Raw genomic sequence first — 13,330 nt, 5'->3', positions numbered from 1 at the left:
TGCCGATTGCATAGCTACCCATTGCCTGGTAAGCAGACTTCTTGTCTGGGAAAACTTGCCGAACCTCCAGGCTCCCCGCTCCTAGGCCAGAAGCAGAGTGAAATTAATTGGTGATGCTCATATCCTGTAAAAACCCAGGTTGCAGTGCCGCCGCGACCGCCCTCTGAGGAGGAACATCTTCTTCTTTGCTTGACTCGGAAGACGCAGAAGAATGATCATCATCATCTAGCGCCTCCGGCAATCCCTCCACGTGTTCGGCCGCAGACCAATATCATGTGTCATACACAGGCTAGCCGCCCGTCGGTTCCGATGGGCCGACGCTAGGGGCTGATGTGATGGCCAACTCGACCTCACCACCCCTGCTACTGCATCCGGCAACATCAGTGACTGAAATGAACTCCACATACACCATCAGCTGACCATACATTGAGTTATTGGGATTGCTTGCAAACCTCATGTACGACCCCCACGACTGATCACCTGTGACAGGCCGCAAACTCCAACGGGCAACTGTCCCATCATTTCCTCCGTCAACGACGAAGGTCTCCATTGTCATTTTTCCCCCTGCATCCCTGGGCCAAACACCGCTCGGATGCACCTTCTAACTGCTGCGTAACCCACGTTGACCATGTCTCTCACTACAACTGTAGTCGACTCGTAGAAGGACACATCCACCCCGAAAGGACCGTCGCGTAAGACGTTCCAATAGTACACTACTAAATTTTCCATAGTACCTAACCAACATACATGTTTACATTTCAAATAATTAGTAGCTGAACATTTAGTAACGATGACAACATTTACATATTATACGACTAAAATAATAACCGTATTTTCGTTACAAATATTCGGTTTGTTTTTAGAATCATTTGCTTAGACTTTAAGGGGTTGTTTGGTTAACGGGTATTTAAAGATCTATTTTTTCTCAAACTCGTCTACGAGCGTAACAAACTAAAACTCTGTTTGCTTTTCTCTAACTACCCCAAAAATATCCTAAACTGGTTCTCGTAACATGCAAAAACTGAGCTTTTGGAAAAACGACTATTAGTAAAAAATGGTTTTCTACAAAATTTTCTTACAACAGGTTATGACAAAACCGAGGGTAATTACTCGCTATCCAAACAACCACTAAACATAATAGTACGATAATAACATTTTAATATCATATGAGTAAAACATTTAATTTCTTCCGGCTTTATATAATTTTTCATATCATACGATAAAAATAATTTATTTACAAATAATAATATTTGCAGCGGCATGCACATTATTCACAACAGTACATCAATATAAAAAATATTAACAAAATTACGGCATCATTTTATACCTTAGCTCCAATATGGATGTGCTTGCGAATGCAGTTAAGCGTCCAAATAGTTCGAATAAATATCCGTCACCAGTAATATATGAACGGAGTCAACCTATTATCACATGAACATCAATATTACACACGGATTTTTCTTTCTGCTATCAAAAGTATGAAAATAGCACTTGCATGTATGTGGTCATCACCTCAAAAGGGACAGCGAAGATGGAAACACAATTTCTTCAATCACGTCATCTCCTCCTTGTTTGCTACTAAGATGAATTATTTTACCTAATTACATACATCATTAAGTACATTAGCACCTAATCTTAACATATAAAATTTAGATTATTGCGACATAACAAAGTAGACCTACGGTTTCCTAACCATAGACTTATTAATAAACATACCACATGAAATAACATACCACATGCAATGAACAATTACAGTGCAATTTTTTCTTAATTACCGTATTAAGAGCTTCTCGCATGTCAATACTAATGGACGCAGCTAACATTGATACAACATCTTCAACCTACTCTTCTCAAAATAATAGTATAAATGTTGTATCTGTCGTCTGAAATTTTTCCTAACCTCTAAGCACTAACATCCCATAGCTAATGACGAGCTAAATAACTAACTAATTACCACCGTGCATGCACAAAAAAATCCATGTATTGCAAAGCTCATACCGTGATCTCCCCCTTCATACTTCACTTTGCACGGCAGATCCTACTCCAGAAACTCCAAATGATGCCTCCAAGTGCTGAAATAATGCCTAAAACAACATAGAATACACACTTAGGAACTAATCAAACAGAACAAAAACATCATGCATGCGAACGAAACCAACAAAAATGGATAGATCTTACCTTAATCTATCTTTTCTTCAACTTCACCATCTTCGAAAACCAACTCTAAATCGGCCAAAATCACGAGTGAAAGTGGCTACCAAGTTTTTCCTTCTGTGTATTCTTGTAGACTTAGAGAGAGCAGAGAGGCGGTGAAGGCAACCAGAGATATTCAAGAGAGTGTATGCGCAGCCGCGGTTGTACGTATAAAAAGAAGAGGAGCACTGTATTGTCGGCAGAACGAGCTAGAACTCACCTACCGCAGTGTCGGCCAGGGAGGGGCAGCCGCAGCGCTCGCCGCCTCGCCCGGTGGCGGCATGGCACACCAGGCCTAGCCCGTTACGTCCCGGCTACTGCTGCTGTACCTAATCCGTTATACCCCGCGCGGCCGTCTCCTGCTGTGGCGGCAGGTGCCACGTGTCGCCTGCCGCGCCTGCCGCCACGGCCCAGGGGGTCCTTTTTGTCAAATATATCCACGGGTAGTCCTTTTTGACAATTCTGTTGGCCGGGGGTCCTTTTGGACAAAAAATCCGTCTGCCGATGTCGTGGATGAGATCTGCTCTGCCTGTCAAGCCCATCATCGCTCGTGCGCGTCGCCGTGGCTTGCACCTCCTTCTGCCTCTTCATCTCCTCCACGCGCTTCCTCCGCCGTCACGGCGCGCTCCACCCGAAAGCGGCCGCGCCCTTCCTCGGGGTCTCCCGCAAGATCCGTGTTGCCCTCCAGTCTCTCCTCTCCATGTTTTCCATCCTCTCCCTTTGCGCCCATTCCCGAGCCCGAGCTCGCCCGTCCATGCGCCATGGAAGCCATCGCGACCGGCTCTGCAATAATGACAGTGTTGCAAATGGCAGGGTGCTGCTGCAACACGCGTCAGTAACAATGGTGATGTTTCTGCACAAACATCTCCGGGTCCGGAGAAGGGTCCGACCACTTTGGATCTATTGTACACAACCTTTCCTTACATTTATATTGTGAATGTTGATATTTTTCATACGATCCTAGTCAAACTTTACTGCGTTTGACTTAAGACAAATCTTATATGCGAAGTAAAAAGAAACGGAGGGAGTACCTTGCTAAAACTCCTTCCAATCTTTGTTTGGATGGTTTCCAATCTTTCAGCGTGTAAATTGTTATATCGCCGCCAAAAAGTTATAGCAAGAAGCAAGATAAGGAGCTTACCTTTGAAGCTTTGTTGAATAACTGGAGAGCACTGCTTCCTTCAAGATTTGTTAGGGTTTGTGTCCTATTCAGATAGACGAGACGGCGGCGGCTCCCTGAAGATGGAATAAAGGTCTCCCCGCCTAGTCCCCGTTCCGGTGGTGTGTCTAGCATCGTTGGTGGGCGTGTGGAGGTGTGTCTCCGGCGGATCTATCCTCAGTGGATTTGCTCGGATCTAGTTGTGGTTCGTCTATGTTCATGTGTCTTCCGGTTGGATCCTTTCGATCTACGTTATTCTTCATCAGCGACGGTTGATGTTCTGGTGCGCTGGTCCTACGGGGCCTTAGCACGACGACTTCCCGACTGTCTACTACAACAAGTTGTGCCCGACTCCGGCGAGGGAGGGGTGATGACGGCGGCGCGCCTTCGACTCGCTTCAGTGATTGTAGTCGTCGCTAGGTGGTCTACGGATCTGGATGTAATTTTTATTATTTCTAGTGTTCATTGTACTGCCATGATAGAAGATGAACAGATTGAAAGTTTTCTCGCAAAAAAAAACTGGAGAGCACTGCAGCACAGGTTGTTGAAGCACACATATAGGGATGGCGGTCATGTAATAGGATAGGCAATAAGTTTACCTATCTATCTTTAGCCAGCCGGTTGTGGCGTCTTATCTTGGCTAGTTTGTGTTTCTAACCCATTATGGCTCTGTGTGAGCTTTCTTTTTAGTTTTTACAGTTCGAGATTTTGGAACCTTGTTGGAACCTTTTTATTTGGTTAATAAGTTGGCCGTATGCATCACTCTGATGCAGAGGTCGGGAGACCCCCCTTTTCAAAAAAAAAAACCCTAATCAGAAAACATAAGATGCATAACAGGTGAAATAAGTAGAGTTCTTTTTGACGGAGGGAAAGAGGCCAACCCATTGTAGTACTTGTGTGTTATGTGGATAAACATACCAAACCAATTGCCTCTTTCATGTTTTTTAGTGCTTTACATCCAAAATATGTTATACTACTACCAGCAAAGATTCTTCAGAGAAGAGAACCTCCAGGGAAAGGAACGTCAGAGACAACTGCAAGAGATAACCACCATGCGCAGCAAACCTGAAGTGTAGAGAACCCTCAGAGTCACATTTTGTGCTGCATTTCTTTCTTTCAAAAATAACAAATGAAGGGAAGAACTCGATTGATTTGTTTCAATCATATTAATTCAGATAACTGTCAATGGTCTATTGGTATGTTCTAATCATGAAGATATGTTCGGAGAAGCAGCTAACAAAGAAGGTGCAATGCAACACAGATCGTTACAACGGCAAATACATCAATCACTCAAGAACAAAATCAAATGGCAGTAACTGAAACGCGGCACAAAACAGACTAGGCTTGGAACAACACTGGCCTAGTACTTAAGCAATATCAGAAACACGAATACTGGCACGGGCGGCCTCAGGCCTACTGACAACCCCAACATGGGTGAGTAGTGCCCACAGGAGTGTAATCAGCTCGCCACCCCGGGCAATTGCCTCCGCATGCCCATCCAGGTTATCTGACGGAGCAATATACAGGAGCATCTCACACCAAAATCCAGCCAGAATCGTCCATCCCTCGTCCTCTCCTTCAATCCACCTCACCATTTGTTTGCCAAGCTTTACACCATTCTTGAGCACCTCATGCTTCGACCTTGCACTCAGCAACTCAACCAACTGCTGATATTCTAGTTCAGGCGTCGACTTGGCGACACGACCGGCAAGGACACGCTCAGCGTCTTCCTTGGTGGCCTTGTAAAGGCTCTTGCTCCACGCATAGTCATCGGGAAGTAGCTCAGGACAATATGCCACCAAGTAGGCATAGTAGCGTGAAAAGTGGGTGGCAACAATCTTGTGGTCAGAGGCTGGTGATGATTGTGAGTGCCTCACCTCAAAGATGCTTGTGGTGATGTGCCATGAAAGTAAGGCGTCAGATGTACCTTTGGTGCTTCATGCCCGGAGGAGGTTGTCCCCGACTTGCACGCCGAGTTGCAAACATCTCATGCCATTTCTGAGGTCTCCCATGCTGCTTCTTAATGTGTTGGCAATGGCAGTCTTCACCTCTCTTGGCGTGTCGACGTTCTTCTTTGGCTCAGGAAGAGGAACGAGACGCTCAACAAGAGCCACCGGCGCTTTTCTGTGACTGAGCACCAGGACTGAGCACTGATTCATTTTGTCCTGCCAAGGCTTCACTAGCTTGCATCTGTGTTGTAATAATAGGCCAGTCCCTTTTCGCAATGTAGGATATCCACGCCAAGAAGCATGGCTTACATAGCGGCACATTAAGGCCACTTTAGTCCAGTCTGAGCAGATGTAGGATGCAATAACCCTCACCTCACAGAGCACGACTAATGCAGCTAATGAGAACAATGGCAACAAATCAAACAATAAATTTCCGAAAAGCATCTCAGAACCAACTCCACTAGGATCCCACTTGCACTGGACACGACAACTTATCTGGCGTGCACCCATGTCACTCCAATAGTAGGGTAAACTTACTTCAGAATAATTGCGGCCAATAAACAATAACCAATGCTCAAGATGGGCAGCCAACTCTTGGAGTATGAGGTTGGAAGGGAGGAATAATAATAGTCATGTAGAAAGGAAAGCTCATATGCAATCAACCCAAGTACCCATCCACCATCCCTATCCTCGGCCAGCAGATGCCATAAGAAGTTGCGGGCCTTCATGAAGACAGTTTCAGTGGCGGTGTCTTTTGCGAAACGACACCTTAGCAGCTTGAACAATGCAAATGAAAAACATAGATCCTTGAGTTGTGCCGTTGACTTGTGAAAGATGTCATCTGACTCCCAGACTTTGTGAATGGTCACTAAGCCATTGTTGTTCATCCCTGTCCCATCACCTCCACTAAAAGTGTAACCATGAGGGTTCTTCTCTACCAACAATGTGTCCTCTCCTGTGACTATAAGAGGAGGCAGCATATTTTCAATGACTTCCTCGGCATGCTGACTTCTATCTGGTAGCTGCTCCATGAATCCAACAATAAGACGAGGATTGTGTCCAAACGCAAAGGATTGTCTTGCACCGTACCATGCATAATACTTGACAAATATTTTGGCAATGATAAGAGCAAATGGTGCAAAAATGGCAAGAACAGACGCCAAGGTGACATATTGTTTTATATCTTCTAGGGATGACAAACTTCGATTTGGACCTTGCATGATGTTGACCCCAAGGTAGGTAGTCCATATTGCTTGCACCATCAGTACTGCAGGGGGCGCAATGCTTCGACCTTCTCTAGCATGGGCGGCAACTATTGTGGTTGTATTGATGCCAACAATCATAACAAAGGAAATCCATACTAAGACCAGGCCGGGATGAATACTTGGATCACAATTCCCTGTGGCTATGATATTATAAGGAGCCAGAACAACGACGATATACTGAACATCAGTGACAGAGGCAATATAGGAGATGATGGGCAAGAACAATATGGTGGCACCGAGGAAGAGGTAGCGGGTCAATGGATGGTGACGGTAGCGATGGCCGTAGGCGCCTATCCCGACCATGATTCCCATCAGGATGGTTTTCTCCACCAGGAGAGCATTCACTTGCAACATCTGCCGTCCCATGAACTTATCGAAGTTTGCCAACGCAGCGGGGGTGCAATCAGAATACGGTGCTTTATCCATGATCTGTCTGAGTATCAAATCTGAACCCAGGAACAAAACAAACAAGATCAACATTACAACAACCAATTAAGTAGCTATAGATCAGCCTCATCGACAAATCAATCATGTTTTTTTTTAAAGACTGGTTTACCTGAAGGTGGCGGTCGAGTAAGCCAAGTGCCTTGCGTGGAAGCTCTGGAGATGAGTGGATGATTGCGTTCTGCAAGATGAGGATAGAAAGCCCTGGAGCTGAGCTGAGCTAACAGCTAAGTACTTGACATGCAATCTGTGCTGCAAACACATGGATGTCTTTCGGCTATTTGTCTGCTTTAATTTGTATCTTTAACCAAAGGCGACCGTGGCTTTGTTCCTTGCTTGTATGCTACTTCGGTCTGCAAATGCTGTTGTTATTGCTGCGTGCTGCATTGTACGTCTAGATACCTTCTGTTTTTCCATTTATTTCTGCTATTCCTTTTCATTTTGCACTTCTGAGTCGAACGTGATCGTCGAAGAAACGGCTGGCAATCTCTGGCAGGTGCTTCGACTAGACCAACTTGCTGCATTATCTTTTCCTTTTCAGAGATATCTGCTTTTTTCTTTTCCCTATCCATCATAAAAGAAAAAGAGATAAAGCTCAGAAACAAATCTACCGAAATACATTACTTTTTTTCACAAGCACAAGGGAAAATAGCTCTGTTTCCAAATTAGTTTTCCTTCAAATCAAGGCTCATGTACTCAAGAAAGTATCTTCGTCATTCCTTATGAGATATGCTCTGCCAAACAGCATGAAAGCGAACTAGTTTGCTTGTAAATACATCATGCAACTGGTCATTTCTTCAGACAAAACCACACTGAACAGTTTCTTGCAAATTTTTAAATGCTCGGGATTCAGTCAGTGCCACAGATAACACAATCATAACCAAAATGACATAACTTGATGAATTCACTACAACTTTTGAGCATGCCAAGATTCGAATTGTACACACCAAAGGCTTGTGAAAGCAGCTCTGAGAACTCCATTCGTGAGCAGTACAACAGATGAAACATGAAGCAAGTTCTAACATCTTGCAAAATAGGTTGATGACATTGTAACATCTTGGACCGCTCTACTAGATTTTGATCTTTACATAGAGTGCTGTTGACACCGAAAGAGTATTAGCAACTAGTGCAAGACACAAGCAGGTGCCTTAGCCTTCAGGAACATATGGGACCTTCGCGTACAAGCCACGGTACACGTAAAATTTCATGCAAGTTTCTGGCCTAGAGAAGCTTAGTAATGTCTGGCAGAGATCCTCGGCGTTGCTTTCAGTAACTGACTGATGGAAAGTTATCATCATTTCTTTTAGCACTGTTGCCCAATTAAGCAACCGTTCAACAAAAGCAACTTCATTTTCAGTTCCTCTCCAGGCACTGATTTCGATTATTACGAGGTGACTCAGCAGGAGTTCGTCAGTTTTCCAGTTTGGTGGCTGATGGCATATGCAACCCAGTGAGCATGTAGTTTGAGCCTGAAACAACATATCGGCTTAATAAGAATAAGTGAATAACTGGTATGATTTGATGTTGTAAAATGAGAGAGGTGAAACTGGAAATATGAAACTATGACCTGAATACTTTGGGGTATGACACAACAACATTAACAAAAGTATACTACCTAGAAATTAGTTGGGGCCAACCTATATATTGCAGAAAATATGGTTGTTCTTCAGGAAGAGGGAGTCAAATGACAGAACCATTATAAAAGATCCTCCATCGGTAAATAACATTCAATAAGATATTAAATTTTCTGAGAAAGTAGAGCAGACAAGAGGAAGGAAGCGTCAATTTTTTTTGCTGGAAAGGTTCCTAGTTTCTCTGATTTTCAATAGACAGATGATCTTTCGAAATGCAACATATTACCTAGCTAGCAAACCCAATTAGTATGCCACTTTGTCAAAGTTTGAAGAGCAAACCAACACCTAGAGTGAGGCAACTGGCAACCCAAGCCAAAGTATGCATAAAAATGGAAGTACATATTGAATAGATTGTGACTTTCCAGGTAACTCAAGTACTATTAGATAAACAGATTAAGGATGTAATTTTACCTCTAGTTGCCTGGTACTGACATCAAATGCAAGAGTCAGCTTTCTTACACCAGTACACAGCCTGAGAACATGGAATAAGCTGGCTCCAAAGGAATGTTCATTCGCCGCCACATTTATGGACAAGAATAAAATATATGGCAGCCTTGGCATGTCCTCCATCAAGTAGCGTTGGTGGTCAGACATGTCCTACGGGTTGATAGAAAGTCATAAAGGAGGATTATATATAATGGCGGTTGGAGAAAGACACAGACATACTCATTTTTCTTACTACAAATGGTTTTGTGTGTGCTGGTGGGAGGATATCCAATCCGGCCACAAGGACTGCTGGTGTTCATGTTTCTCCACTCCTGAGAGCTCATGTCCCATTCAATAACTAAATCCTAGTTCAGTAATAACTACTCCCTCCGTTCTAAAATAGATGACCCAACTTTGTACTAACTTTAGTACAAAGTTAGTACAAAGTTGGGTCATCTATTTTGAAACGGAGGGAGTAAATCCTAGTGTAGTAATACTAGCGTGCAGCTTCAATGCTAACTATTCAAAGGTGGTACAAAGCAAGTACTCCCTCTGTAAATAAATATAAGAGCGTTTAGATCACTAAAGTAGTCATCTAAATGCTCTTATATTCTTTACGGAGGGAGTACCATCTAAGAGGATAACTATATAAGTATTGGGAAAGAATAAAGATTGAGTGCACTAAGCCATGTTGCACAGACATGAGCAAAGACAAACAAATGAGAATTTTGTAATGCTTACTCAAATATACCAAATAGCATAACCCCATATTTGCCTTGTTATTATTGACTTGGTAGCATATTATGATGATGGAATATCACATAAGAATGGAACCCACCTTTCGGTAGTAAAGCGCAAGGTCAAGACAGATGATGAACTCGAAGCGCTGCAAAAGCCTGATGCGATTGTGTGCAAAATCCTCATCGGATCCATATACAAGAAATTGACCGGCGTGCAGCCATTGGAGATGTGCCATCTTGCCAAGCTGAACGGATCTTCTATCATAACGAGCATTCCACTCAAGCAACGTGAGCTGAGGGGCTGAGATGTTGGCAACTGGTTGACTCGGATCCACAGGATCAGCAATGTAGGTGGTGTCTTTCTCTTTCAATGAAATGAGTGCAGGCGCCATGACAAGGAGCTGCCGCACGCCAATTAAATTCTTCAGATCTATTTGGAGGACAGACTCTGAGGAAATGGCGAGGATGCCCGGACCCAAGGCGTTATGGTCTAGTAACACATTATCCATCCCTATTTCTAAGAGAGACTCTGAGTGGATTACAATGTCAGCCCGGACCTGGGCGTCGCGTAGGATGAGCTTCCGCAGCGATGGGCACCGTGGCGAGGAGACAATGTCACCGAGTCTGCAGGAACCACGCATCCTAACGGCTACCAGACAGAGATCGGTGAGCCAGGCAAACACGCCGGAGGGCGGCAAGGCGAGGCCAAGATTGTCTAGGTCGAGGGAGATCCAGTCGGCACCCTGGAAGCAAGGCAGCTCAACCGTGCCTGTTTCCCCATCCCAGTCCCGCCTGAGATTGAAGATGAATAGTTCGCCGAAGAGGCGGGGCGCGATGATGGGGACCCACGTCGCCACCGACTCCGCTGCGGCGTCCTGGAGGTCGACGACGAGGAAGTGGATGACCGGCGCTTCGTGGGCTGTGAGGGCGGAGCGTATGCGGTGCGGCTCGGTGCCGAGGGGAAAGTTGAGCTCCGGGAGGAGTTTCCAGAGGTCACGCCAGCGGCGGCAGAGGACGCTGGTCCGAGCGGCCATGGGGGTGCCGCGGAGCTTGACGAGGATGTGGATGAGAATGTCGTCGGGCAGCACGCTGAGGCGGTCCTCGTCGCCGTCGGCGGCGTCGGCGAGCTTCGGTCGCTTGGGCCCATCGCTCTGCTCCATGGTTGGAGGAGGGATTTGGCGCCTCTCACACGCACGGATCACACTGCGCCATTGCGGTGAATTGGAGCTCGGGAGAAGCGGTCGGCACGGTGATTTGGGGGAGCCAGGGTTTGGGGGTTTGCAGATTTGGTGGAGATGGGCCAGCGATAGTCGATAGATGGAGACTCTTGTGGGTGAAATGGTGTTTTCCTTTTCTGCCATACGGAAATGTGATTTTAATTATATGAAAATAAAATGTGACGTGATTTGTTTTAGTAAACACGATAACACTAATATCACCCTAAAAAAACACTCGCCTCTATAAACCATAAAAGCGTCACCTCTCATTAAAAATATATTTTGCTACAAAACACATGCGTTAAACCTTGGGCTGGACTTATGCTTGGGAGAGAATTCCTTATTTGGCCCGTTCTTAAAATCTGGTTCCCTATTTGTCCCTAGAAATTTCATTTTTCTCTTTTTGACATCATAAATTCATTTTATTCCTTTCAGGACACTTCTGTCACTTTTTGCTGTTAACACCGTCAAATATGACTTGAAATGTCTTATTTGCCCCTGCTTTACCACGTCAGAAGAAAACAGAAAAATCTAGTTGCGGCGCGAGGCACACAGCGGCGGCGCGAGGCATGGAGGAGGGCGCGGCAAGAAGTGATGGACGGTCGAGGCGGCGCTGTGCAGGCCCAAGTCGCGGCGCCGGATGTCACGCCCCGAGACCCTCCAGTTGCTGCCCCTCTCGCTAGTGCAAAGGCCAAACAAACCTGGCCACCATGCATAGTCTCCACGTAGCCATTTAAATGTCTTAAGTATTTCTAGAGTGTTGCCAGCACATGCATGTACATCCCATAAATATCAGGCCACATAGCTAGCTACTCCATGATTAATTTGTACTTCTACTTACTTTGTACTACTGCTGAGTCAGACCGACATGAGCCAGAGGAAAAACTCCTCATCTATTCTTCTCTTATCACAAGTTCTCTATATATTGGCATGCGTACCACTTAGCTTGAGAGAATTTCCTCCACCCGTGTACATCTTCCCATACTAATCTTGTTTTAACTTGTAGCATTACTAGTCATGCATGGCTCATGTATAAATACACACATGCACGTACATTGATGTTAAGCTCTGGTGCATAACTACATACATATGGTCAGTGTGCGGTTATTCCATATAATTTTTATTGCATGCAAAAACAAACTGTCTATTACATTTCTTTGGCGCAGCGGTGTAGCATATCTTATTTGCTTAATTATTTATTTTAAAAAATAATACAAATTTAATTATCTAACTTAACTCAACAACTTAAAATAAATATCCTTAAAATTCAGGGTTTTTACACCGGGGGTCCGTTGGTGGCAGGGGCGTGCTAGCTGGGTCGCCGTGGCTGCGTGCTTTCCATGGTCTAGTGTGTGCGTGATGTGATGTGTGTGTTGTGTGTAAATAGAGAAATTGAGAGATGGATCTCTTGTACGCTGTGCGTGAAGAGAGAAACCGTGAGATTGTTGTGCATGTCTGTACTGCTCGTACATGTTCTGGTCCTTATTAATATGGGTTTCTCAGTACAATCTTGTAATATAATTTCATTGCAAATCCAAGGCACTGACCCATTCTGTCCACGTCGCCATTGCTTTTGACTTCAAGTTCATAATTTTGGTCACAAAATACATCAGGGGTAAAATGGACTTTTCATGTTGCATTTAACGGTGTTAGTTGTCAAAACTGACGAAAATGTCACAGAGGGAACAAAATGAAGTTTGAGTGTCAAAACAGGAAGAAGTTTTTTACTAGGGCCAAAAAGGGAATCCAATTTTAAGAAAGGGCCAAATAAGGAATTCTCTCTATGCCTGGCCATCTGTCGAGGCCGGGCCTACCAAAGCCCGACGCAGAAAACCTAGGCCCGAGCATGGCCCGGCCTGGCCATCGGGCCTAAAAATCAGACCCAAGATCGGCCCATCACTCAAAAAGCCCATCGAGCCTAAAAATCAGGCCCAAGCCTGGCCCATCACTCAAAAAGCCCGTCGGGCCGGGCCTCTTCCTTAAACTGCAAATACGACGGGCCCGAGCCCGGCCTGGCCCGGCCATCGGGATCAAAATCTAGGCCCATGCCCGGCCTGTGGGCAACGTCACACCGGGTCGGGCCGTCTGGGCCGGGCTGCCCATGGCCAGGTATAGCTGGGCTGTGAGTATCACCACTCTTGTAACCATCCAACCATAGGGTGATTCTCAATGTGATATGATCCCACTACTATGAAGAATGTGATTTGGATGTGACCAAATGAAGTAGTAAACATGTTTTTCATATGTTTAACTAGAATATTATCTAAGCAAGTATGGAGGCCGCCAACGAATCAAAATTCCTT

The 13,330-nt window shown here is 45.0% G+C and overlaps 2 protein-coding genes across 2 annotated transcripts; both read right to left on the bottom strand.

Annotated features, from left to right (window-relative positions):
* Positions 1-4,549: 4,549 nt before the first annotated feature.
* Positions 4,550-7,675, bottom strand: LOC123077538 (uncharacterized). The gene is made up of 2 exons (XM_044499819.1): positions 7,123-7,675; positions 4,550-7,012 (listed from the first exon to the last, which is right to left on the bottom strand). The coding sequence occupies exon 2, from the start codon at positions 6,990-6,992 to the stop codon at positions 5,835-5,837; it is 1,158 nt and encodes a 385-aa protein (XP_044355754.1). The 5' UTR covers positions 6,993-7,012; positions 7,123-7,675; the 3' UTR covers positions 4,550-5,834.
* A 201-nt stretch (positions 7,676-7,876) lies between these two features.
* LOC123077537 (uncharacterized) lies at positions 7,877-11,124 on the bottom strand. The gene is made up of 3 exons (XM_044499818.1): positions 9,909-11,124; positions 9,056-9,241; positions 7,877-8,479 (listed from the first exon to the last, which is right to left on the bottom strand). Exons 1-3 carry the CDS (start codon positions 10,968-10,970, stop codon positions 8,159-8,161), a joined length of 1,569 nt encoding a protein of 522 aa, XP_044355753.1. The 5' UTR covers positions 10,971-11,124; the 3' UTR covers positions 7,877-8,158.
* Positions 11,125-13,330: the final 2,206 nt, after the last annotated feature.

This window comes from Triticum aestivum, chromosome 3D (assembly GCF_018294505.1).
Source record: "Triticum aestivum cultivar Chinese Spring chromosome 3D, IWGSC CS RefSeq v2.1, whole genome shotgun sequence".
NCBI classification, from domain to species: Eukaryota; Viridiplantae; Streptophyta; class Magnoliopsida; order Poales; family Poaceae; genus Triticum; species Triticum aestivum.
This window is presented reverse-complemented; position numbering and strand designations above follow the sequence as displayed.

What these genes read in the sequence shown, in the direction of transcription:
- LOC123077538 (XM_044499819.1), bottom strand. Translation starts at nt 6,992, where the DNA reads ATGGATAAAGCACCGTATTCTGATTGCACCCCCGCTGCGTTGGCAAAC.
- LOC123077537 (XM_044499818.1), bottom strand. Translation starts at nt 10,970, where the DNA reads ATGGAGCAGAGCGATGGGCCCAAGCGACCGAAGCTCGCCGACGCCGCC. An exon ending in TTGCGCTTTACTACCGAAAG is followed by an intron (nt 9,242 to 9,908) that starts GTGGGTTCCATT and finishes ATCAACCCGTAG; the next exon opens with GACATGTCTGACCACCAACG. An exon ending in TCAGTACCAGGCAACTAGAG is followed by an intron (nt 8,480 to 9,055) that starts GTAAAATTACAT and finishes ATGTTGTTTCAG; the next exon opens with GCTCAAACTACATGCTCACT.